The sequence below is a fragment of the Salvelinus fontinalis genome, unplaced genomic scaffold (genome assembly GCF_029448725.1).
Source record: "Salvelinus fontinalis isolate EN_2023a unplaced genomic scaffold, ASM2944872v1 scaffold_0246, whole genome shotgun sequence".
NCBI classification, from domain to species: domain Eukaryota; kingdom Metazoa; phylum Chordata; class Actinopteri; order Salmoniformes; family Salmonidae; genus Salvelinus; species Salvelinus fontinalis.
In genome coordinates, this window is record NW_026600455.1 from 158,506 (window position 1) to 186,403 (window position 27,898).

General features: G+C 42.6%; 1 protein-coding gene across 1 annotated transcript; it reads right to left on the reverse strand.

The window, feature by feature from the left end:
• Nucleotides 1-844: 844 nt before the first annotated feature.
• Nucleotides 845-27,898, reverse strand: LOC129844882 (zinc finger protein 883-like). Its single transcript, XM_055913049.1, has 4 exons — nt 26,875-27,898; nt 26,319-26,416; nt 26,008-26,185; nt 845-3,663 (listed from the first exon to the last, which is right to left on the reverse strand). The coding sequence occupies exons 1-4, from the start codon at nt 27,356-27,358 to the stop codon at nt 2,330-2,332; spliced, it is 2,094 nt and encodes a 697-aa protein (XP_055769024.1). The 5' UTR covers nt 27,359-27,898; the 3' UTR covers nt 845-2,329.

The following is a 27,898-nucleotide window of genomic DNA, read 5'->3' on the forward strand; positions in this document are numbered from 1 at the left end:
TTTTGTTGGTCTTATTCTGGTGACATGATGATTGATGCTTGGCTGCCATTTGACAAATAAAATAATATCTCTCTGATCCATAATAATCTCATCATGTAGGTAGCCTACCATCACTGTATATGTGAGCTGCAGGCTACAGTGCACGGGACAAGAGCACGTTTTCTATTTTACACAAGTTTTTAAAACCATCAGTAGAGTTGAAAATGTGATGGAAACCAATTGAACTTATATTTTTCATTCGGTACATGGGAATTTAACAGCAAACGTTATTCTTCTTGTGCACTACGTCATAACGCAAAGCCTTTTATCCGCAATAAGTCTGTTTGAGGCAAACATTTCTGGTGGGAAAATGTGTATATTGTTTTATGCAGATTTGAGAATATTCACATGGAAATCTGCCGCAAATTGCATGGAAACTTGGCTACTAAGGTGGATATTGATCCAACACCTGCCACGTATTCAAACCAGCCCACTGGGCACAGACGTCAGTTCAACATCTAGTTTCTATTTACATTTCTTTGAGTCGTCAACTAAAGTGAATTCAACATGAAATCAACACAAAATGTCACCTGTCATTGGATTTAGGTTGCCAGTTCGGTGAAAAATTTAAAATACCTGATGTTCATGGCTTTTTACAAATCCAATCAGTTTTCCACATTAATCAAACATCATATGGATTTGTTTTGTTTAATGACATGGAAACAAAGTTTATTCAACCAGTGGGAGGCTTGTAAATGACCCAAGGAAAATAAAACAAAGAACTCTTTACTGAGACAATGATAAACAGCAATCCGTGGGAGAGTTGTGGTGGATATTATAAAATAAGGATCTGCTGGAGTCCAAGTCAAACCAAGATTCTTTATTTCTGAGCTCAGAGAGAATAACAGTTACACAGCGCAGTGGAGACAGTCTGAATTCCTGAAGCATTGGGTGATGAGCACATATCTTTATAGTTTCCTGTTCCTGGGAGGGACTTTATTCATACAAGGACGCAGGTGCAGCTGGTTTGCAACACAGGATGATACTCCCAGGAACAGGAGATTATAATAGGTCAGTTTCACAAGGTTAGTCTGTGGTGGTTAATTTCTGTATTACCAAATGAGGAGAGACAAACTTCACACACCAATCAGAGTTATACTTAAACTACATCTTTAATAATAAGATCTTTGGAATGACTTTCAACAATTCACTATTTCTAATGAACCGTTGAGAGTGGCAACACAATGGCTACTGAGATCTTTTATAGCAAAGATCCACCGCCCTAGTCGACATAACAAACCACAGATATTAGGAACAGTTTACAAAGTGAGACTTTATAATGAGAAAGAAGTATCCCGTAGCCAGATGGCATTCGCTATAATTTATCGTTCAGTTTGGTCCCTAAGACGAGGTTCTAATCTCGTTCCTGGTACTTCATAGCACAAAAACACCAACTCATCCAATGGCATAACTCAATTGTCAACTCTAGATACTCCCATCTCAAGTAAAACCCCTTCTTGACCCCACTCCTGGACAAGCTCACTGAGGGGAGTGAGCCTCTAGGTCATACACTATCCCAGGATAAGTGCAACATCGGAGAGGCCATACAATGGTTCCAGACACTGCCATACACCTCCCCCCAATGCCAAAGGAGGGAGTGACTTGCGCACAGACATTGTGGAAACCAGTAATTGGTTCCCCATTAATCACACCATCCCTTCACATAGTTTAACAGATACATTCACATATGAAGTCAATGTTCCCTCCTGTCCTCTTCCCTTCCTGATATTCTGCATAGCACCAGGGATATGTAAAAGACAAGCCTGACCTCTCCCCTCTCTGGGCCCCAGGTGACTGAGCCCCAGCTGAGGGAAGAAGTGCAACTGCCAACACCAGAGTCCGAAGGGATACATTCTAATAACAAGTATATCACATAAGCACATGATGCAGATAAGACATCTCAATTATCTATGTTACCCAACTAATTCTGATTCATCCACCACAAGTCACATACTCAGATATGTGGACACATACAATTAACATTTTGCATTGCAGAGTCTGTGAACATTTTCATTTCATTAAATCATCAGTGGGCCAACATTGCAAATGTAAAAAACGGAACAAATGCATCACATCCAAATATCACTTTATATCTGTAGTGCTGGAGGAAAGACACCCAGATAAACACAAACACAGAGTTTAAAAAAGGAATATTTAAACACATGGAATCTGACCTACTCTATATTCAAACTCCATATTCAATTCATGTTCTCTAATAAAAACATACAAATATATGTTTTAGTATACTTTGTACAATTCAAGTTCATATGGTAAAAACAGGTAATCATTATCAGTCAACAATACAAGACAGCAAGTCCCCTGTGTGTATTCTCTCATGCCATTTCAGCTCCCCCAGCTGGTTGAAACACTTTCCACATTGGGAGCAGTGGTAAGGCTTCTCCCCTGTGTGTATTCTCTCATGCCGTTTCAGCTCCCCCGGATGGTTGAAACACTTTCCACATTGGGAGCAGCGGTAAGGCTTCTCCCCTGTGTGCATTCTCTCATGTTTTTTCAGGTTCCCTAAATCGTTAAAGCACTTTCCACACTGGGAGCAGTCGTAAGGCTTCTCTCCTGTGTGTATTCTCTCATGTTGGTTGAGGTTGCTTTTCTGATTAAAACCCTTTCCACATTGGGAGCAGTGGTAAGGCTTCTCCCCTGTGTGCATTCTCTCATGTTTTTTCAGGCTCCCTAAATCGTTAAAACTCTTTCCACACTGGGAGCAGTCGTAAGGCTTCTCTCCTGTGTGTATTCTCTCATGTTGGTTGAGGTTGCTTTTCTGATTAAAACCCTTTCCACACTGCGAGCAGTGGTAAGGCTTCTCCCCTGTGTGTATTCTCTCATGCCGTTTCAGCTCCCCTGACTGGCTGAAAAACTTCCCACACTGGGAGCAGTGGTAAGGCTTCTCCCTTGTGTGTATTCTCTCGTGTTCTTTCAGGTTCCTTAACTGTTTAAAACACTTCCCACACTGGGAGCAGTGGTAAGGCTTCTCCCTTGTGTGTATTCTCTCGTGTTCTTTCAGGTTCCTTAACTGTTTAAAACACTTGCCACACTGGGAGCAGTGGTAAGGCTTCTCCCCTGTATGTATTCTCTCGTGCTTTTTCAGATTCCCTGACCGGTTAAAACTCTTTCCACACTGTGAGCAGTGGCAAGGCTTCTCACCTGTGTGTATTCTCTCATGTTGTTTCAGGTCCCATAACTGGTTAAAACACTTGCCACACTGGGAGCAGTGGTAAGGCTTCTCCCCTGTATGTATTCTCTCGTGCTTTTTCAGATACCCTGACCGGTTAAAACACTTTCCACAGTGGGAACACTGGTAAGGCTTTTCAACTGTATGTATTCTCTCATGTTGTTTCAGGTTCCCTAACTGGTTAAAACACTTGCCACACTGGGAGCAGTGATAAGGCTTCTCCCCTGTGTGTATTATCTCATGAACTTTCAGGTTACTTAAATGGTTAAAACTCTTTCCACACTGGGAGCAGTGGTAAGGCTTCTCACCTGTGTGTATTCTCTCATGTTGTTTCAGGTCCCTTAACTGGTTAAAACACTTTCCACAGTGGGAACACTGGTGTCTTCTTGTTGGTTTGGACGTCCCTGGCTCTGGTTCCTCTGAGTCTGGTCTTTCTCCTGCCAAAGACAGTGTGTTTTTAAAAAAAGAGACCTGAATGAAACCTCCACATGATAAATAGGCATTTTACATTTACATTTAAGTCATTTAGCAGACGCTCTTATCCAGAGCGACTTACAAATTGGAAAGTTCATACATATTCATCCTGGTCCCCCCGTGGGAATTGAACCCTGGTCCCCCCGTGGGAATTGAACCCACAACCCTGGCGTTGCAAGCGCCATGCTCTACCAACTGAGCCACACGGGACCACACGGGACCATAGGCCTTGCTACGAGGGTAAATCCTAATCAGATCGCTCAATAACCTAAGGCCAGTTTTAACAATCTTGGTGTGATTTTAAAACAAATGTTGTAGAGTTTCCTGGTAATTACTGATAATGTTTACTTTTTTATTCATTCTGCTTTACAAGTCAGAACACAAAAAACTAAACCGTTCTTGGACACTCAAGACACAGACGTCGCTTAATTACAATCGAGTAGGTGGTTCTAAATATATAACTTTCATAGCTGTATGATACAGAATGCGAGCTACAGTTGTGGCCAAAGGTTTTGAGAATGACACAAATATTAATTTCCACAAAGTTTGCTGCTTCAGTGTCTTCAGATATTTTTGTCAGATGTTACTATGTACTGAAGTATAATTACAAGCATTTCATAAGTGTCAAAGGCTTTTATTGGCAATGACATGAAGTTGATGCAAAGAGTCAATATTTGCAGTGTTGACCCTTCTTTTTCAAGACCTCTGCAATCCACCCTGGTGTCAATTAACTTCTGGGCCACAACCCTAGATGACAGCCTATTCTTGCATAATCAATGCTTGGAGTTTGTCAGAATTTGTGGGTTTTTGTTTGTCCACCCGCCTCTTGAGGATTGACCACAAGTTCTCAATGGGATTAAGGTCTGGGGAGATTCCTGGCCATGGACCCAAAATATTGATGTTTTGTTCTCCGAGCCACTTATCACGTTTGCCTTACGGCAAGGTGCTCCTTCATGCTGGAAAAGTAATTGTTCGTCACCGAACTGTTCCTGGATGGTTGGGAGAAGTTGCTCTCGGAGGATGTGTTGGTAGCATTCCTTATTCATGGCTGTGTTCTTAGGCAACATTGTGAGTGAGCCCACACCCTTGGCTGAAAAGCAACCCCACACATGAATGGTCTCAGGATGCTATACCATTGGCAATGACACAGGACTGATGGAAGCGCTCACCTTGTCTTCTCCGGACAAGCTTTTTTCCAGATGCCCCAAACAATCGAAAAGGGGATTTATCAGAGAAAATGACTTTACCCCAGTCCTCAGCAGTCCAATCCCTGTACCTTTTGCAGAATATCAGTCTGCGTGCAGATGCACTCACACCTGCCTGCTGCTATTCCTGAGCAAGCTCTGTACTGGTGGTGCACCGATCCCGCAGCTGAATCAACTTTAGGAGACGGTCCTGGCGCTTGCTGGACTTTCTTGGGTGCCCTGAAGCCTTCTTCACAACAATTAAACCGCTCTGAAGCCTTCTTCACAACAATTGAACCGCTCTCCTTGAAGTTATCGATGATCCGATAAAGGGTTGATTTAGGTGCAATCTTACTGGCAGCAATATCCTTGCATGTGAAGCCTTTTTTGTGCAAAGCAATGATGACGGCACGTGTTTCCTTGCAGGTAACCATGGGTGACAGAGGAAGAACAATGATTCCAAGCACCACCCTCCTTTTGAAGCTTCCAGTTTTGGGGGGGGATTCAGTTCATTTGCATGGCAAAGAGGGACTTTGCAATTAATTACAATTCATCTGATCACTCTTCATAACATTCTGGAGTATATGCAAATTGCCATCATACAAACTGAGGCAGCAGACTGAAAATTCATATTTGTGTCATTCTCAAAATATTTGGCCACAACTGTACACACTTCCTTAAACATAAAATAAGTAAATAAGTAATTTTAAGTGGAAGTCCAAAACTTGTTTTTACGTCGAAGACACAAAGCACATCAGTAAAATCTCCCCGTTGTCGAAAGGGTTCGACGCCTGCTGTTTAAATGGCCCAATTTCTTATTTAGACGTTCACAGATTTTCAACATTTTGACTATCGCTGATGTCATATTTTGGGTAAAGTAAAAAATAAAGTGAAATATTTGGGAAGATGTTCCTAAAACTGAGAGTAACTACAATAAACAAAATTACTTAACGCAACATGTAAAGTGTTGGATGTTTCATGAGCTGAAAAAAGATTGCAGAATTGTTTACATCCCTGTTAGTTAACATCTATTCTTTGCCAAGATAATCCATCCACCTGACAGGTGTGGCATATCAAGCTGATTAAACAGCATGATCATTACACAGGTGCACCTTGTGCTGGGGAGAATAAAAGGCCTCTAAAATGTGCAGTTCGGTCACACAACACAATGCCACAGATGTCTCAAGTTTTAAGGGAGCGTGCAATTGGCATGCTGACTGCAGGAATATCCACTGGAGCTGTTACCAGATAATAGAATGTTAAATTCTCTACCAGAAGCCACCTCCAACGTCATTTTAGAGAATTTGGCAGTACATCCAACTGGCCTCACAACCACAGAACACATGTAACGACGCCAGCCCAGGACCTCCACATCGTCTGAGACCAGCCACCCGAGTTTATTTCTCTTTGTAATGAAGCCCTTTTGTGGGGAAAAACGAATTCTGATTGGCTGGGCCTCGCTCCGCAATGGGTGGGCGTATGCCCTCCAGGGCCCACCAATGGCTGCGCCCCTGCCCAGTTATGTAAAGTCCAAAGATTAGGGCCTAATTTATTTAAAATCACTGACTCATATAAACTGTAAATCTTTGTTTATATTTTGGTTCAGTATACACACACACACAGTGCATTCGTTAAAAACTTCTCTAGGATAGGGGTAAGCATTTTCACGTTTGGATGAAAAGCATATCCAAATTCAACTGCCAGCTACTCATCCCCAGAAGATAAGATGTGCATATTATTAGTAGATTTGTATAGAACAAACTCTGAAGTTTCTAAAACTGTTTGAATCATGTCTGTGAGTATAACAGAACTTATTTAGCAGGCGAAACCCAGAGGACAAACCATTCAGATTTTGTTTTTTTTGAGGTCACTCTCTTTTCAATTATTTTTCATTGAATCCAGATTTCTAAGGGACAGTTCCTACCGCTTCCAATGGATGTCAACAGTCTTTAGAAATTGGTTGAGGTTTTTCCTTTGTGTAATGAAGAAGTACGGCCATCCAGAACGAGGGTAACTTGAAGTGTACTGTTAGATAGAGGCGCGTGACCAGAAAGCTAGCTACAGTTTGTTTACCTCCCGTATTGAACACAGATCATCCCGTCTTCAATTTTATCGATTATTTACGTAAAAAAATACCAAAAGTTGTATTACAAAAGTAGTTTGAAATGTTTTGGCAAAGTTTACAGGTAACTTTTGAGATACTTTGTAGTCACGTTGCGCAAGTTGGAACCGGTGTTTTTCTGGATCAAACGTGCCAAATAAATGGACATTTTGGATATATATCGACGGAATTAAATCGTACAAAAGGACCATTTGTGATGTTTATGGGACATATTGGAGTGCCAACAAAAGAAGCTCGTCAAAGGTAAGGCATGAATTATATTTTTATTTCTGCGTTTTGTGTCGCGCCTGCAGGGTTGAAATATGCTTCTCTCTCTTTGTTTACTATGGTGCTATCTTCAGATAATAGCATCGTTTGCTTTCGCCGAAAAGCCCATTTGAAATCTGACATGTTGGCTGGATTCACAACAAGTGTAGCTTTAATTTGGTATATTGCATGTGTGATTTAATGAAAGTTTGATATTTATAATATTTTAGTTGAATTTGGCACACTGCATTTTTACTGGCTTTTGGCCAGGTGGGAGGCTAGCGTCCCACATATCCCAGAGAGGTTTTAAGTTTTCAGACCCCATCACCCTTTCCAAATTTTGTTACATTTCAGCATTATTCTAAAATTGATTCAATTGTTTTCCCCCCCTCGTCAATCTAAACTCAGCAAAAAAAGAAACGTCCTCTCACTGTCAACTGCTTTTATTTTCAGCAAACTTAACATGTGTAAATATTTGTTGGAACATAACAGGATTCAATAACAGACATAAACTGAAAAAGTTCCACAGACATGTGACTAACTGAAATTGAATAATGTGTCCCTGACCAAAGTGGGGGGGGCTCAAAAAAAAAAGTTGGTCAGTATCTGGTGTGGCCATCCGGCTGCATTAGAGGAGGACTGTAGCTTCTAATGATAAATTACTATGGAGTCTGATGCTTTAAAGGAGAAGTTTAACCAAAATCCAGAAACTCTGAAGTGATTCCATACATTGAAACTAGTCCAGTGGATTATTTCCCTCTCCCTGTAGTGCTGTACTGAAACAGCTGCAAAACGTGACTCGTGACGTTGCTGGATGCGGGCCTTGCTCTGCTGCTTTGCCAGTTAATTTGTTATTTTATTACAGCTTTGGCCTTTGTCTTTCACCTGGAGTTGTTCATTTATGTCTGAGAAAAAAAACACTTTTCAACATAAAACATATACAAAATAAACTCAGCAAAAAAAATTACGGGTCTTTTTCAGGACCCTGTCTTTCAAAGAATATTCGTAAAAATCCAAATAACGTCACAGATCTTCATTGTAAAGAGTTGAAACACTGTTTCCCATGCTTGTTCAATGAACCATAAACGATTAATGAACATGCACCTGTGGAACGGTCGTAAAGACACAAACAGCTTACAGACGGTAGGCAATTAAGGTCACAGTTATGAAAACTTAGGACTCTAAAGAGGCCTTTTTACTGACTCTGAAAAACACAGAAAAAAGATGCCCAGGGTCCCTGCTCATCTGCGTGAACGTGCCTTAGGCATTCTGCAAGGAGGCATGAGGACTGCAGATGTGGCCAGGGCAATAAATTACAATGTCCGTACTGTGAGACGCCTAAGACAGCGCTACAGGGAGACAGGACGGACAGCTTATCGTCCTCGCAGTGGCAGACCACGTGTAACAACACCTACGGGATCGGTACATCCAAACATCACACTTACAGGTACAGGATGGCAACAACAACTGCCCAAGTTACACCAGGAACGCACAATCCCTCCATCGGTGCTCAGACTAGAGGTCGACCGATTATGATTTTTCAACGCCGATACCGATTATTGGAGGACCAAAAAAGCCAATACCGATTAATCGGCCGATTTTTATTTATTTGTAATACTGAAAATTACAACAATACTGAAGGAACACTTATTTTAACTTAATATAATACATCAATACAATCAATTTAGCCTCAAGTAAATAATGAAACATGTTAAATTTAGTTTAAATAATGCAAAAACAAAGTGTTGGAGAAGAAAGTAAAAGTGCAATATGTGCCATGTAAAAAAGCTAACGTTTCAGTTCCTTGCTCAGAACATGAGAACATATGAAAGCTGGTGGTTCCTTTCAACAAGAGTCTTCAATATTCCCAGGTAAGAAGTTTTAGGTTGTAGTTATTATAGGAATTATAGGACTATTTCCCTCTATACCATTTGTATTTCATTAACCTTTGACTATTGGATGTTCTTATAGGCACTTTAGTATTGCAAGTGTAACAGTTTAGCTTCCGTCCCTCTCCTCGCTCCTCCCTGGGCTCGAACCAGCAACACAACGACAACAGCCACCATCGAAGCAGCGTTACCCATGCAGAGCAAGGGGAACAACTACTAGAAGGCTCAGAGCAAGTGACGTTTGAAACGCTATTAGCGCGCGCTAACTAGCTAGCCATTTCTCTTCGGTTACACCAGCCTCATCTCGGGAGTTGATAGGCTTGAAGTCATAAACAGCGCAATGCTTGACGCACAACGAAGAGCTGCTGGCAAAACGCATGAAAGTGCTGTTTGAATGAATGTTTACGCGCCTGCTTCTGCCTACCACCGTTCAGTCAGAAACGTAGATACTTGTATGCTTGTATGCTCAGTCAGATTATATGCAACGCAGGACACGCTAGATAATACCTAGTAATATCATCAACCATGTGTAGTTAACTAGTAGTTATGATTGATTGTTTTTTATAAGATAAGTTTAATGCTAGCTAGCAACTTACCTTGGCTTACTGCATTTGCGTAACAGGCAGTCTCCTTGTGGAGTGGAACGAGAGAGGCAGGTCGTTATTGCGTTGGACTAGTTAACTGTAAGGCTGCAAGATTGGATCCCCCGGGCTGACAAGGTGAAAATCTGTCGTTCTGCCCCTGAACAAGGCAGTTAACTCACCGTTCCTAGGCCGTCATTGAAAATAAGAATGTGTTCTTAACTGACTTGCCAAGTTAATTAAAGGTATAAAAAATAAATAAATAATAATAATAATTCGGCGCCCAAAAATACCGATTTCCGATTATGAAAACTTGAAATCGGCCCTAATTAATCGGCCATTCCGCTTAATCGGTCGACCTCTAGCTCAGACTGTCCGCAATTGAATGAGAGAGGCTGGACTAAGGGCTTATAGTCCTGTTGAAAAGGCAAGTCCTCACCAGACATCACCGGCAACAACGTCGCCTCTGGGCACAAACCCACCGTAACTGGACCAGACAGGACTGGCAAAAAGTGCTTTTCACCGACAAGTCGCGGTTTTATCTCCAGGGGTGATGGTCGGATTCGCGTTTATCGTCGGATTCGCGTTTATCGTTGAAGGAGGGGATTTGTAGGTGGAGGGGCCGTCATAGTCTGGGGCGGTGTGTCACAGCATCATCAGACTGAGCTTGTTGTCATTGCAGGCAATCTCAACGGTGTGCGTTACAGGGAAGACATCCTCCTCCCTCATGTGGTACCCTTCATGCAGGGTCATCCTGACATGACCCTCCAGCATGACAATGCCACCAGCCATACTGCTCCTTCTGTGCATGATTTCCTGCAAGACAGGAATGTTAGTGTTCTGCCATGGCCAGCGAAGAGCCCGGATCTCAATCCCATTGCGCACGTCTGGGACCTGTTGGATCGGAGGGTGAGAGCTAGGGCCATTCCCCCCAGAAATGTCCGGGAACTTGCAGGTGCCTTGGTGGAAGAGTGGGGTAACATCTCACAGCAAGTACTGTCAAATCTGGTGCAGTCCATGAGGAGGAGATGCACTGCAGTACTTAACCTGTTTGGGATAAGGGGGCAGCATTTTCACGTTCGGATGAAAAGCATGCCCAGAGCAAACTTCCTGCTACTCAGGCCCAGAAGCTAATACATGCATCTTATTAGTACTATTGGATAGAAAACACTCTGAAGTTTCTAAAACTGTTTGAATTATGTCTGTGTGTATAACAGAACTCATATGGCAGGCGAAAACCTGAGAAAAATCCAACCAGGAAGTGGGAAATCTGAGGTTTGTAGCTTTCAACTCATTGCCTTTCGAATGTACAGTGTCTATGGGGTCATATTGCAGCCTTCCTAAGGCTTCCACTAGATGTCAACAGTCTTAGAACATTGTTTGAGGCTTCTACTGTGAAGGAGGGGGGAATGAGAGCTGTTTCAACCAGAGGTCTGCCAGAGTGGCATGAGCTGATCACGCGCCTAAACGTGAGAGCGACCTGCGTCCCATTGCAATTCTAAAGACAAAGGAATTCTCTGGTTGGAACATTATTGAAGATTTATGTTAAAAACATCCTAAAGATTGATTCTATACATTGTTTGACATGTTTCTACGAACTGTAATATACATTTTTGAACTTTTCATCCAAACTTTCGCCTGGACTTGCCCGCGCCTCGTGAGTTTGGATTTGTTAACCAAACGCGCTAACAAAAGGAGGTATTTGGACATAAATGTTGGACTTTATCGAACAAAACAAACATTTATTGTTGAACTGGGATTCCTGGGAGTGCATTCTGATGAAGATCATCAAAGTGAATATTTAAAACGCTATTTCTGACTCAACAACATGGCGGTTTAAAACGCTATTTCTGACTCAACAACATGGCGGGTATCTGCATGGCTTGTGTCTGAGCGCCGTAGTCGGATTATTGCATGGTTTGCTTTTTCCGTAAAGCTTTTTTGAAATCTGACACAGCGGTTGCATTAAGGAGAAGTATATCTATAATTTGGTGCATAATACTTGTATCTTTTATCAACTTTTACATGTTTATTATGAGTATTTCTGTAAATTGATGTGCCTCTGAAAATTTGCCGGATGTTTTCGATGCACAACATTACTGACCATAAAGCGCCAATGTAAACTGAGATTTTTGGATATAAATATGAACTTTATCGAACAAAACATACATGTATTGTGTAACATGAAGTCCTATAAGTGCCATCTGATGAAGATCAAAGGTTAGTGATAAATTTAATTTAATCTATATTTCTGCTTTTTGTGACTCCTCTCTTTGGCTGGAAAATGGCTGTGTGTGTTTTTGTGACTAGGCTCTGACCTAACATAATTATATGATGTGCTTTCGCTGTAAAGCTTTTTTGAAATTGTGTAAATCGTGGGTAGATTAACAAGAAGTTAAGCTTTAATTTGGTGTATTGCACTTGTGAATGCATCAAAAAAATATTTTTGAATTTAGCGCTCTGCCTTTTCAGCGGAATGTTGTCTAGGGGTTCCACTAGCCATAAGAAGTTTTAAGAGTCCATAATGTATCATCATTAGCTGCTACAGTCCTCCTTTAAGACTCCATAATGTTTCATCATTAGATGCTACAGTCCTCCTTTAAGACTCCATAATGTTTCATCATTAGATGCTACAGTCCTCCTTTAAGACCCCATAATGTTTCATCATTAGATGCTACAGTCCTCCTTTAAGACTCCATAATGTATCATCATCATTAGATGCTACAGTCCTCCTTCAAGACTCCATAATGTTTCATCATTAGATGCTACAGGCTACAAATCAACAATGGGTGTCATGAATCTTTACCACTTGCTCTGTAATATGAGTAGTATTCGGATTTCATTCTAACATTTCTTACATGAATATTGAAAATATAAATGTTGATTTTTGCATACATTGTTGAATATAATATACTGTAAGGGTATATCAGTTCCAGGATCTCTGCTAGTGTTAAAGTTATGGGCCATTTTATACAGAGAAATTGTGGTGAAATCCTGCATGGAGCCTTCACAATGCGCTGTCACTTTAAGAGCTTTAGATCTTCTTTAGAAAGAGTTTCATGCTGGTTTTTGGAAAAATGAGCCAGAAATTGTAGCTTTTCTAGGTGGCTCCCATTTTGGCTGTATTGTTTCCAAGCGCGTGGAAGAGAGCACGTTCTTTGGTATTTTCCTCCGGTAAAGACAATAACGATTCTCCGTCTTAAATTTTATTGTTTATTTACGTATTAGGGTACCTAAGGTTTGATTATAAACGTTGTTTGACTTGTTTGGAAAAGTTAATTAGTAATGTTTGGGATTCATTTTGTATGCATTTTGATGGAGGGAAACTGGGTGGATTATTGACTGAAGCGCGCCAGCTAAACTGAGTTTTTATGGATATAAAGAAGGACATTATCGAACAAAAGGACCATTTGTGATGTATCTGGGACCTTTTGGAGTACCAACAGAAGAAGATCAAAGGTAAGGCATTCATTATATCGCTATTTCTGACTTTCGTGGCGCACCTGCCTGGTTGAAATATGTTTTTCATGCTTTTGTACACGGGGTGCTGGCCTCAGATAATCGCATGGTGTCCTTTCGCCTTAAAGCCTTTTTGAAATCTGACACAGCGGCTGGATTAACAAGAAGTTAAGCTTTATTTTGATGTATTACACTTGTGATTTTATAAAAGTTAAATATTTATAATTATGTAGTTTGAATTTCGCGCTCTGCAATTTCACCGGATGTTGGCCAGGTGGGACGCTACCGTCCAGACACAGACTTCTGTCCATAAGAAGTTAGAGGGAGTTTGCGTGAGAGCTCATGTTTATTGTCGTTTGAATTGTATTGATTTTTTGTGGGACTCTTTACATTTTAAGGCCTTTGTTGTCTATGAACACACCCACCAACACACCCATGCATACCCCCCTGCACTCCACCCCTGGGAGGTAATACAGATTATTGCAAATCCTCTAATGTTGATGATTGGGTTCTTTCTTGCGAATTGTTTCTATGAAGTTGCCATTAAATTGCTCTGCCATTATTATTGTATGAGGTATTATTGGTTGGGTTACCCCTGGGCTGTGACGGGCGTTTTATATGTTGGGTCTTATGTTCTCTCCCCACTGGCTATCTGGCCAACAGGCTCCACTCTAGTCTCCACTGGCTATCTGGCCAACAGGCTCCACTCTAGTCTCCACTGGCTATCTGGCCAACAGGCTCCACTCTAGTCTCCACTGGCTATCTGGCCAACAGGCTCCACTCTAGTCTCCACTGGCTATCTGGCCAACAGGCTCCACTCTAGTCTCCACTGGCTATCTGGCCAACAGGCTCCACTCTAGTCTCCACTGGCTATCTGGCCAACAGGCTCCACTCTAGTCTCCACTGGCTATCTGGCCAACAGGCTCCACTCTAGTCTCCACTGGCTATCTGGCCAACAGGCTCCACTCTAGTCTCCACTGGCTATCTGGCCAACAGGCTCCACTCTAGTCTCCACTGGCTATCTGGCCAACAGGCACCACTTTAGTCTCCACTGGCTATCTGGACAATAGGCTCCACTCTAGTCTCCACTGGCTATCTGGACAACAGGCTCCACTGGCTATCTGGACAACAGGCTCCACTGGCTATCTGGACAACAGGCTCCACTCTAGTCTCCACTGGCTATCTGGCCAACAGGCTCCACTCTAGTCTCCACTGGCTATCTGGCCAACAGGCTCCACTCTAGTCTACACTGGCTATCTGGCCAACAGGCTCCACTCTAGTCTCCACTGGCAATCTGGCCAACAGGCTCCACTCTAGTCTCCACTGGCTATCTGGCCAACAGGCACCACTTTAGTCTCCACTGGCTATCTGGACAATAGGCTCCACTCTAGTCTCCACTGGCTATCTGGCCAACAGGCTCCACTGGCTATCTGGACAACAGGCTCCACTGGCTATCTGGACAACAGGCTCCACTCTAGTCTCCACTGGCTATCTGGCCAACAGGCTCCACTCTAGTCTCCACTGGCTATCTGGCCAACAGGCTCCACTCTAGTCTCCACTGGCAATCTGGCCAACAGGCTCCACTCTAGTCTCCACTGGCTATCTGGCCAACAGGCTCCACTCTAGTCTCCACTGGCTATCTGGCCAACAGGCTCCACTCTATTCAGTATCTTCTGCTGATGTGTGCCTGGTAGCACTACTCTACTCTTTTCCTTTCAGCAGGTTAATACCTGCCTGGCTCCCAAACAAAATCTTTATCTTTACGCTTCTCTAACAATACCGCTACAGAATTAGCATAGTAGGCCAATGTAACTTAAGGTTACCTGAAATATTTAGGACTAACTTATTCCTTGCCACCCATTCTGAAACTAACTTTAGCTCTATGTTAAGTGTTGCAGTCATTTTAGTTTCCGTGGTAGATGACGTGTACAGTGTTGAGTCATCCTCATACCTAGACACACTGGCTTTACCCAAAGCAGGTGGCATGTCGTTAGTAAAAATTTAAAAAAGTAAGGTGCCTAGACAGCTGCCATGGGGAATTCCTGATTCTACCTTGATTCTGTTGTACTGGCTTCCATTCTGGAACACCCTCTGTGTTCTGTTAGACAGGTAGCTCTTTATCCACAATATAGCAGGGGGTGTAAAGCCATAACACAAGTTTTTCCAGCAGAAGGCTATGATCGCATTGTATCTGGTCAAACAATTTTTTCAAAAAGTGTAATGGTTGGTAACAGGCTGATTGGTCAGCAATTTCAGCCAGTAAAGGGTGCTTTACTATTCTTACGTAGCGGAAAGACTTTTGCCTCCCTCCAGGCCTGAGGGAACACACTTTCTAGTAGGCTTAAATTGAAGATATGGCAAATTGGAGTGGCAATATCATCCACTATTATCCTCAATCACTTTCCATCCACGTTGTCAGACCCCGGTGACTTGTCATTGTTGATAGACAATTGTTTCACCTCTTCCACACTTACTTTACAGATTCAAAATTACAATGCTTGTCTTTCATAATTTGGTCCAATATACTTGGATGTGTAGTGTCAGCGTTCAATGAATGGTGGAGCAGAGTTAGCCTTTTTGCCCAAAATGTAATTGAAAATGCTCCAAAGCTTTTTACAATAATTCTTTGTCATTTATCTTGGTTTTATAGTGTAGTAGTTATTTTTATTCAGTTTAGTCACATGATTTCTCAATTTGCAATAAGTTTGCCAATCAAATAGCCATACCTATTTGCCAACTCTTTTTTTGCCTCCCTCTACACCGGGTATTCCCAAACTGGGGTACGCCAAATAAAAATGTGATTCACATTATCAATGTGAATCACATTATCACATTATCAAAAATCATTTATATTTTCCAACAGGGCTATACATTTGGGTGAGTTTTTTTCTCTCACCTGAGTAGCCTCATTTCCCTGCCAAAAATTAAATTAAACCATCTAGTGTTCAACGAAATAACAATACAATGTCAAATACAGGTAGCCTAATCAAATACTTAAACATCCAATCACATTAACCGTTACTCTATTGCGGGAATTCCACTAACGGTCCATATGTAGCCAAACGTAGCTGCTGCTGATGTTGGTATCTGTACTGATGGAGCAAATGCCATGACAGGGAAACATAGGTGAGTGGTAACGCGCGTGCAAGCAGTTGCTCCCGACGCCACTTGGGTACACTGCAGCATCCACCGAGAGGCTCTTGCTGCCAAGGGAATACCTGACTGCTTGAAAGACGTTTTGTACACTACAGTGAAAATGGTTAACTGAACTCCCGTGTATTTTCTGCACGATGCAATGATATGGGCAGCGACCATGTAACGCTTTTACAAAATACAGAAGCGCGCTGGTTATCAAGGGCGCAAAGTATTGACACATTTTAAATACAGACACAGACTGTGTGGAAAATTATTTAAGACTGAGACTCTCTCCAATACAACATTGCAGAGATATGTGCATCCTTTCAAGCACATCCTTCTCATTAACCTGTGGTGAGTTATTTACAAATTTCGAAGAACAAATAAGGTTTAATATGTAAGACTGTTAATAAATAAAGAGCAAAAAAATGTATTATTATTATATTATTTGTGCGCTGGTCCTATAAGAACTCTTACTCCTATAAGAACTCTTATAGGAAATAGAGGTCGACCGATTAATCGGAATGGCCAGTTAATTAGGGCCGATTTCAAGTTTTCATAACAATCGGAATACGGTATTTTTGGGCCCCGATTTTTTATTCTATTTATTTTTTACACCTTTATTTAATCTTTATTTAACTAGGCAAGTCAGTTAAGAACACATTCTTATTTTCAATGACGGCCTAGGAACGTTCTGCCAGATTTTTAACCTTTAACCTTTTTAACCTCAGTGTAACGGATGTGAAATGGCTAGCTAGTTAGCGGGTACGCGCTAATAGCGTTTCAATCAGTTACGTCACTTGCTCTGAAACCTAGAAGTAGTGGTTCCCCTTGCTCTGCAAGGGCCGCGGCTTTTGTGGAGCGATGGGTAATGACGCTTCGTGGGCGACTGTTGTTGATGTGTGCAGAGGGTCCCTGGTTTGCGCCCGGGTCTGGGCGAGGGGACGGACGTAAAGTTAAACTGTTACATTGATGCTGTTGACTCGGATCACTGGTTGCTGCGGAAAAGGAGGAGGTTGAAAGGGGGGTGAGTGTAACGGATGTGAAATGGCTAGCTAGTTAGCGGGTACGCGCTAATAGCGTTTCAATCAGTTACGTCACTTGCTCTGAAACCTAGAAGTAGTGGTTCCCCTTGCTCTGCAAGGGCCGCGGCTTTTGTGGAGCGATAGGTAACGACGCTTCGTGGGTGACTGTTGTTGATGTGTGCAGAGGGTCCCTGGTTCGCACGAGGGGACGTACTAAAGTTATACTGTTACATCAGCTCGGGGGATCCAATCTTGCAACCTTACAGTTAACTAGTCCAATGCTCTAACACCTGATTACATTGCCATTCCAAGATGGCGTAGCAGTCGGACGTGTGTTTGTCTTGTCCCATGTAAATAGTCCTCGTTTTTTTTCGTATGCATTTCGTATATATTTTAATTTCACTTTCCATTTAGGAACTGAATATACATTCCGCCTCACCCAATGTGGTACGGATCTGCTATTTCTTTTATACTTTAGAACCGTAACCCCAATCAGAAGCTAGCCAGATAACTAGCTACTAGCTAGTAGTCAGTTAGCCGCTGCTGCGGTCTTCACCCTTAACTCGGACACCAGCCAGCTTCAGCTCTGCAAGCGCGATATCAACCCAGAGCATATAGGACTGCTTTTTCACTACCACATCACCGGATTTTTTTTCTACTTCATCACCGGATTTCAGCTGCAGGCTCTGGACATTTGCACCTTGATTTCGCAGCTAGCTAGCTGCAAACCGTGTGTCTATTGGCTTACGTCGATCCCGGAGCAAACGTAATTTATTCCGGAGCTAGCTGAGGAGCTCCATCAGCCATTCCTGGGCTACAGTCACCTATCCGGACCCGTTTTTTTTTGTTTTTTTTTGTTGCTGCAGATACGGAGCACCACCGGGCCTTCACGACTGACTGCCAACGTTATCTGCCCGAGGGAGTTATCCAACTGGCACCCCCGTCCCGACGTTACCTGAACGCTCATCTGGGGCCCGCTAATCGTTAGCTGTCTTATCGGCTGCTATCTGAATAAGTATATCGGACAATTATTATTAGTAGTATTATTATTATTTATTTATTTAATTTTTTCTTGGGCCACTATATCTATTTTGCCAATTTGGATTGATCCCCTCTACCACACGGAACCCCACTAACCTACCGACGGAAACGCACAAGGTATCTACAATTAGACCTCCATCCTATGCTATCTTGCTACCGATAGCCTCTACCCGGCCTGCTGTCTGGATCGCCGTGACCCCAACCAACCTCTACTCACTGGACCCTTATTGATCACTCGATTAAGCATGCCTCTCCTTAATGTAAATATGCCTTGTCCATTGTTGTTCTGGTTAGTGTTTATTGGCTTATTTCACTGTAGAGACTCTAGCCCTGCTCACTATACCATATCCAACCTCTCAGTTCCACCACCCACATATGCGATGACATCACCTGGTTTCAATGATGTTTCTAGAGACAATATCTCTCTCATCATCACTCAATACCTAGGTTTACCTCCACTGTATTCACATCCTACCATACCTTTGTCTGTACATTATTCCTTTAAGCTATTTTATCGCCCCCAGAAACTTCCTTTTACTCTCTGCTCTAGAAGCTCTAGACGACCAATTCTCATAGCTTTTAGCCGTACCCTTATCCTACTCCTCCTCTGTTCCTCTGGTGATGTAGAGGTGAATCCAGGCCCTGCAGTACCTAGCTCCACTCCTATTCCCCAGGCGCTCTCTTTTGATGACTTCTGTAACCGTAATAGCCTTGGCTTCATGCATGTTAACATTAGAAGCCTCCTCCCTAAGTTTGTTTTGTTCACTGCTTTAGCACACTCTGCCAACCCGGATGTTTTAGCCGCGTCTGAATCCTGGCTTAGAAAGACCACCAAAAATTCAGACATTTTCATCCCCAATTACAAGATTTTCAGACAAGATAGAACGGCCAAAGGGGCCGGTGTTGCAATCTACTGCAAAGATTGCCTGCAGAGTTCTGTTTTACTATCCAGGTCTGTTCCCAAACAATTTAAACTTCTACTTTTAAAAATCCACCTCTCTAAAAACAAGTCTCTCACCGTTGCCGCCTGCTATAGACCACCCTCTGCCCCCAGCTGTGCTCTGGACACTATATGTGAACTGATTGCCCCCCATCTATCTTCAGAGCTCGTGCTGCTAGGCGACCTAAATTTGAACATGCTCAACACCCCAGCCACCCTACAATCTAAGCTTGATGCCCTCAATCTCACACAAATTATCAATGAACCTACCAGGTACCACCCCAATTCCGTAAACACGGGTACCCTCATAGATATCATCCTAACAAACTTGCCCTCCAAATACACCTCTGCTGTTTTCAACCAAGATCTCAGCGATCAATGCCTCATTGCCTGCATCCATAATGGGTCAGCGGTCAAACGACCTCCACTCATCACTGTCAAACGCTCCCTGAAACACTTCAGCGAGCAGGCCTTTCTAATCGACCTGGCCGGGGTATCCTGGAAGGATATTGATCTCATCCCGTCAGTAGAGGATATAAGCATGCCCCATTCAAGAAATTTAGAACCAGGAACAGATATAGCCCTTGGTTCTCTCCTGACCTGACTGCCCTTAACCAACAGAAAAACATCCTATGGCGTTCTGCATTAGCATCGAACAGCCCCTGTGATATGCAACTTTTCAGGGAAGCCAGAAACCAATATACACAGGCAGTTAGAACAGCCAAGGCTAGCTTTTTCAAGCAGAAATTTGCTTCCTGCAACACAAATTCAAAAAAGTTCTGGGACACCGTAAAGTCCATGGAGAATAAGAACACCTCCTCCCAACTTCCAACCGCTCTGAAGATAGGAAACACTGTCACCACCGACAAATCCACTATAATTGAGAATTTCAATAAGCATTTTTCTACAGCTGGCCATGCTTTCCACCTGGCTGCCCCTACCCCGGACAACAGCACTGCCCTCCCCTCTGCTACTCGCCCAAGCCTTCCCCATTTCTCTTTCTCCCAAATACAGTCAGCTGATGTTCTAAAAGAGCTGCAAAATCTGGACCCTTACAAATCAGCCGGGCTAGATAATCTGGACCCTTTCTTTCTAAAACTATCTGCTGAAATTGTTGCCACCCCTATTACTAGCCTCTTCAACCTCTCTTTCGTGTCGTCTGAGATTCCCAAAGATTGGAAAGAAGCTGCGGTTATCCCCCTCTTCAAAGGGGGGGACACTCTTGACCCTAACAGCTACAGACCTATATCTATCCTACCCTGCCTTTCTAAGGTCTTCGAAAGCCAAGTCAACAAACAGATTACCGACCATTTCGAATCACACCATACCTTCTCCGCTATGCAATCTGGTTTCAGAGCTGGTCATGGGTGCACCTCGGCCACGCTCAAGGTCATAAACGATATCTTAACCGCCATCGATAGGAAACAATACTGTGCAGCCATATTCATTGACCTGGCCAAGGCTTTTGACTCTGTCAATCACCACATCCTCATCGGCAGACTCGACAGCGTTGGTTTCTCTAATGATTGCCTCGCCTGGTTCACCAACTACTTCTCTGATCGAGTTCAGTGTGTCAAATCGGAGGGTCTGTTGTCCGGGCCTCTGGCAGTCTCTATGGGGGTGCCACAGGGTTCAATTCTTGGACTGACTCTCTTCTCTGTATACATCAATGATGTCGCTCTTGCTGCTGGTGATTCTCTGATCCACCTCTACGCAGACGACACTATTCTGTATACTTCTGGCCCTTCTTTTGACACTGTTAACAACCCTCCAGGCGAGCTTCAATGCCATTCAACACTCCTTCCGTGGCCTCCAATTGCTCTTAAATACAAGTAAAACTAAATGCATGCTCTTCAACCGATCGCTGCCTGCACCTGCCCGCCTGTCCAACATCACTACTCTGGACGGCTCTGACTTAGAATATGTGGACAACTACAAATACCTAGGTGTCTGGTTAGACTGTAAACTCTCCTTCCAGACTCACATCAAACATCTCCAATCCAAAGTCAAATCTAGAATTGGCTTCCTATTCCGCAACAAAGCATCCTTTACTCATGCTGCCAAACATACCCTTGTAAAACTGACCATCCTACCAATCCTCGACTTCGGTGATGTCATTTACAAAATAGCCTCCAAAACCCTACTCAATAAATTGGATGCAGTCTATCACAGTGCCATCCGTTTTGTCACCAAAGCCCCATATACTACCCACCACTGCGACCTGTACACTCTCGTTGGCTGGCCCTCACTTCATACTCGTTGCCAAACCCACTGGTTCCAGGTCATCTACAAGACCCTGCTAGGTAAAGTCCCCCCTTATCTCAGCTCGCTGGTCACCATAGCAGCACCTACCTGTAGCACGCGCTCCAGCAGGTATATCTCTCTAGTCGCCCCCAAAACCAATTCTTCCTTTTGACGCCTCTCCTTCCAGTTCTCTGCTGCCAATGACTGGAACGAACTACAAAAATCTCTGAAACTGGAAACACTTATCTCCCTCACTAGCTTTAAGCACCAGCTGTCAGAGCAGCTCATAGATTACTGCACCTGTACATAGCCCATCTATAATTTAGCCCAAACAACTACCTCTTTACCTACTGTATTTATTTATTTATTTATTTTGCTCCTTTGCACCCCATTATTTCTGTCTCTACTTTGCGCTTTCTTCCACTGCAAACCAACCATTCCAGTGTTTTTAGTTTTTATTTTACTTGCTGTGTTGTATTCACTTCGCCTCCATGGCCTTTTTATATTTGTATTTATTTATACATATATTTGTTTGCCTTCACCTCCCTTATCTCACCTCACTTGCTCACATTGTATTTAGACTTATTTTTTTCACTGTATTATTGACTATATGTTTGTTTTACTCCATGTGTAACGATGTGTTGTTGTATGTGTCGAACTGCTTTGCTTTATCTTGGCCAGGTCGCAATTGTAAATGAGAACGTGTTCTCAATTTGCCTACCTGGTTAAATAAAGGTTAAATAAAAAAATAAAAAAAACATTGCACTCCATGAGGAGCCTGCCTGTTACGCAAATGCAGTAAGCTAAGGTAAGTTGCTAGCTAGCATTAAACTTATCTTATAAAAAACTATCAATCAATGACTGTCATTGCTCCAATGTGTACTTAACCATAAACATCAATGCCTTTCTTAAAATCAATACACAAGTATATATTTTTAAACCTGCATATTTAGCTAAAAGAAATCCAGGTTAGCAGGCAATATTAACCAGGTCAAATTGTGTCATTTCTCTTGCGTTCGTTGCACGCAGAGTCAAGGTATATGCAACAGTTTGGGCCGCCTGGCTATTTGCGAACTAATTTGCCAGAATTTTATGTAATTATGACATAACATTGAAGGTTGTGCAATGTAACAGGAATATTTAGACTCATGGATGCCACCCGTTAGATAAAATACGGAACGGAATAAACGTTTTGTTTTCGAGGTGATAGTTTCCGGATTAGTCAAAGGTATATGGTTTAGAGAGAAACAGTCGACGCATTATAATTCCTGTAATAACTTGCGGCTGAACTTGAAAGGGGTTCTATCGTTATTTTATCGTTCATGTCTTCCATAGAGAATGTCTTGATCTACTTCAAATAAGGTCTGTGTTTCGTGGAGGAGCAGACTGACAGGGGACCATGCAGACAAGCTCTGCTATATGCACTACAACCTAAAACTTAACTGGGAATATTGAAGACCCATGAAAGCTGGTGGTTCGTTTTAACATATGTTCTCATGTTATTTGACACTAAATTGATTTTATTTATGTATTATATTAAGTTAAAATAAAAGTGTTCATTGTTCATTCAGTATTGTTGCAATTGTCAATATTACAAAAATGTGTGTTGGTGTATGATATACACTGCTCCAAAAAACAAAGGGAACAGGAAAATAACACATCCTAGATCTGAATGAATGAAATATTCTTATTAAATACTTTTTTCTTTACATAGTTGAATGTGCTGACAACAAAATCACACAAAAATGATCAATGGATATCAAATTTATCAACCCATGGAGGTCTGGATTTGGAGTCACACTCAAAATTAAAAGTGGAAAACCACACTACAGGCTGATCCAACTTTGATGTAATGTCCTTAAAACAAGTCAAAATGAGGCTCAGTAGTGTGTGTGGCCTCCCCGTGCCTGTATGACCTCCCTACAACGCCTGGGCATGCTCCTGATGAGGTGGCGGATGGTCTCCTGAGGGATCTCCTCCCAGACCTGGACTAAAGCATCCGCCAACTCCTGGACAGTCTGTGGTGCAACGTGGCGTTGGTGGATGGAGCGAGACATGATGTCCCAGATGTGCTCAATTGGATTCAGGTCTGGGGAACGGGCAGGCCAGTCCATAGCATCAATGCCTTCCTCTTGCAGGAACTGCTGACACACTCAAGCCACATGAGGTCTAGCATTGTCTTGCATTAGGAGGAACCCAGGGCCAACCGCACCAGCATATGGTCTCACAAGAGGTCTGAGGATCTCATCTTACATTTACATTTAAGTCATCTTGGTACCTAATGGCAGTCAGGCTACCTCTGGCGAGCACATGGAGGGCTGTGCGCCCCCCCAAAGAAATGCCACCCCACACCATGACTGACCCACCGCCAAACTGGTCATGCTGGAGGATGTTGCAGGCAGCAGAACGTTCTCCACGGCGTCTCCAGACTCTGTCACGTCTGTCACGTGCTCAGTGTGAACCTGCTTTCATCTGTGAAGAACACAGGGCGCCAGTGGCGAATTTGCCAATCTTGGTGTTCTCTGGCAAATGCCAAACGTCCTGCACGGTGTTGGGCTGTAAGCACAACCCCCACCTGTAGACGTCGGGCCCTCATACCACCCTCATGGAGTCTGTTTCTGACCGTTTGAGCAGACACATGCACATTTGTGGCCTGCTGGAGGTCATTTTGCAGGGCTCTGGCAGTGCTCCTCCTGCTCCTCCTTGCACAAAGGCGGAGGTAGCGGTCATGCTGCTGGGTTGTTGCCCTCCTACGGCCTCATCCACGTCTCCTGATGTACTGGCCTGTCTCCTGGTAGCGCCCCCATGCTCTGGACACTACGCTGACAGACACAGCAAACCTTCTTGCCACAGCTCGCATTGATGTGCCATCCTGGATGAGCTGCACTACCTGAGCCACTTGTGTGGGTTGTATACTCCGTCTCATGCTACCACTAGAGTGAAAGCATTCAAAAGTGACCAAAACATCAGCCAGGAAGCATAGGAACTGAGAAGTGGTCTGTGGTCACCACCTGCAGAACCACTCCTTTATTGTTGGTGTCTTGCTAATTGCCTATAATTTCCACCGGTTGTCTATTCCAATTGCACAACAGCATGTGAAATTTATTGTCAATCAGTGTTGCTTCCGAAGTGGACAGTTTGAATTCACAGAAGTGTGATTGACTTGGAGTTACATTGTGTTGTTAAAGTGTTCCCTTTATTTTTTTGAGCAGTATATATAATATATATATATATATTATTTTTTTTTAAATCGGTATCGGCTTTTTTTGTCCTCCAATAATCGGTATCGGCGTTGAAAAATCATAATCGGTCGACCTCTAATAGGAAGAGCTGGGTTTTGACAAACTCACACTCATTCTTATGTTTAATAAATGTATCGTATAGTGTGTGTGTGTGACCGGCTTACAATGATGGCAATACACAACATTTGAGAGTGCGCTGACCCTGGTGCAAGAGGGGGTACAGCTGGAGGTTGAATGTTTGAAGGGGTATCAGACTATAAAACGTTTGGGAACCACTGCTCTACACCATACCATTTTTCTATTCCTCATCAATCCACGTGGATTTAACCGTTTTTACAGTCATTTTCTTATCGGGTGCATGCTTATTAGTAACTGGGATAAGCAATTTCATAAATGTGTCAAGGGCAGCGTCTGGTTGCTCATCATTACACACCACGGACCAACAAATATTATTTACATCAAAAACATAGGAATCACTACAAAACGTATTGTATGACCTCTTTTACACAATATTAGGCCCAGCCTTTGGAACTGTGGTTTTCCTAGATATGGCTACTATATTGTGATCACTACATCTGATGGATCTGGAAATTGCTTTAAAACACATTTCTGCAGCATTAGTAAAGATATGATCAAAACATGATGATTTCATTCCTCTACTGTTTGTAACTACCCTGGTAGGTTTATTGATAACCTGAACAAGATTGACGGCACTGGTTACAGTTTGAAGCTTTCTCTTGAGTGGGCAGCCTGATCACAGCTTTCCTCCAGTATTAGTTAATTAATTACCAGTGTCTGGAGTTTATTTTTCCTGTTCTACAGTCTTATAAAGATAGGGGGGTTGACTGGGACAGGCAATGTAACATCCATAATATTTTGAGAAAATGTTTTTGAAAAACGAGCACCTTACATAGGATCATCTTATAACTGTCTCTCTAAAGCTACCTTTCATCAAGGTTTTATATGATCTATTGGTTTCTCTCTTTTAATTGGCAGAATCCTTTTTCAGTGTTATGATATTCATAACATCCATATCCACCAGTCTATCTTCCTGTCAACAAACAGAACTCGGCTGGTTGTCCTGGTAAAAGATACCAGTCTATCTTCCTGTCAACTAACAGAACTCTGCTGGTAGTCCTGGTAACAGATACCAGTGGGCAGATCTATTGTATTTGTTCAAACTAAACTACAGCACTTACTTTGATGTGTCAAATCTGATCCTTTCTTCTCTCCTCCTTGTCTCACAGTTCCACTCAGCCCCGTTGTTTTCCTGCAGTCCACCAGCTGCACAGACAACCTCTTTATACCCAGCAGTAAGGTGCTACCGGGAGAGGCACGTAACGGGGACTCCAGGAGGGAGGAAGGGCTAGCGTTGTCCTGGTAACCATAAAGAGGGGACACAGACACATCATTATGGATGCTGATGTCACTGTTGTTATGAAGTGCTTTACAGAAACCCAGCCCAGACCCCGATAGAGCAAGCTGTATGCTAGACCAGACTAAGCTGTACCATCTGGTGTTCTGATCTGGAGAGACTCTTCTCTGCCTCGTCAGCATCAGGATGTTGTTGAGGCTCCCCAGAGGATCCAAGATAGTCATGTCTCTCTCCTGTGTGAATGAGAACATCAAACAGACGGTAAATTTATGAACTTCAATTGCAATCACAGAGTCTAACAAGAGGCATGAATATGTCTAAAAAGGGCCTAAAATGGCCACTTCATCATGATTTTATAAAATAATGTTTGTGTTGCAAATGTGAAAGGGTAGTTTCACGAAATGGGTGCCTTTTGTGTCCCTTGGATATTTAATGTACAACATATGCAACAATATTGAATTTGAAAAGCCTGCTATATTAGATGAGGTGCACTTTAATGTCGACCACATGGAGAATTCGATTAATCTCATTTAAAAGTCCCAAAAATATATGTACCAACAGCAGATGGCCCCTGAAACAATTCCTACAGTACAGAACAACATATTCAAGTGTAGAACTTCAGTAGAATGCCCCTTTAAAACTCCACATTAATTAAACAACAGTTTGTGCCCCTGTTTAAGACAGTACTCACTGGTAGTAATCTGATATTCTGTCTCCTCCTCTTTCACTCCCAAAACGTCTTCCTGCTTCACCTTTATTGAGATAGCATCCTCTTCCTCTCTAAAAGTTTCTTCCTCTTCTTTCACTGTAACAGCCTCCTCTTCTTTCACTATAACAGCCTCCTCTTCTTTCACCATAACAGCCTCTTCTTCTTTCACTGTAACAGCCTCCTCTTCTTTCACTGTAACAGCCTCCTCTTCTTTCACTGTAACAGCCTCCTCTTCTTTCACTGTAACAGCCTCCTCTTCTTTCACTATAACAGCCTCCTCTTCTTTCACTATAACAGCCTCCTCTTCTTTCACTATAACAGCCTCCTCTTCTTTCACTGTAACAGCCTCCTCTTCTTTCACTGTAACACCCTCATCTTCCACGACATTGTTCAGTCCCAGAGCTTCTTTCTCCATACAGCAGACCCCCTCTTCTTTAGCAGGGGATAAGTAGTTTAGTGAACTCATGATCAGGGATGTTAGCTAGCTAGTTCGCATTAGCGACTAGCCTAGTGCTAGGCTCAGTTTCAATCTTAAACAAGTTTGCAAATTGAACAAGCAAATTAGGCTAAAGGTCATCAGTTGATAAATCAACAGAAATGTGTTTAAAACACTGAGATTAGCTAATGTACACAAACACGGTGTAACGCGTCAATCTTTCAGTGTTATGTTGGCTAGCAAGCTACCGAGGCGGTTGAAAAAGTAGCCGTGTTGTTGTTCCTGAAGAAGCGTCCCGTCCAGTAAATTATACGTCACGCAAGAAGCATCACCTGAAAGATGCAAATCGCCATCTGCTGGCTGGAGTGGGTAACGCAGTTTGGAAACAATAGTTACTACACTTTTGTATTGGAAAGAACGTCATAATAATTTATCAATAAGCTGATATATTTTCTCTTACGTCTTACAAATAATACGTTCCTGTACACAGACGTAGAAGCTTAATATGAATATGTAGATGATGAATAAATACATCTATGAATAGGTAGTGTTTTAATACAGATTTGCTCT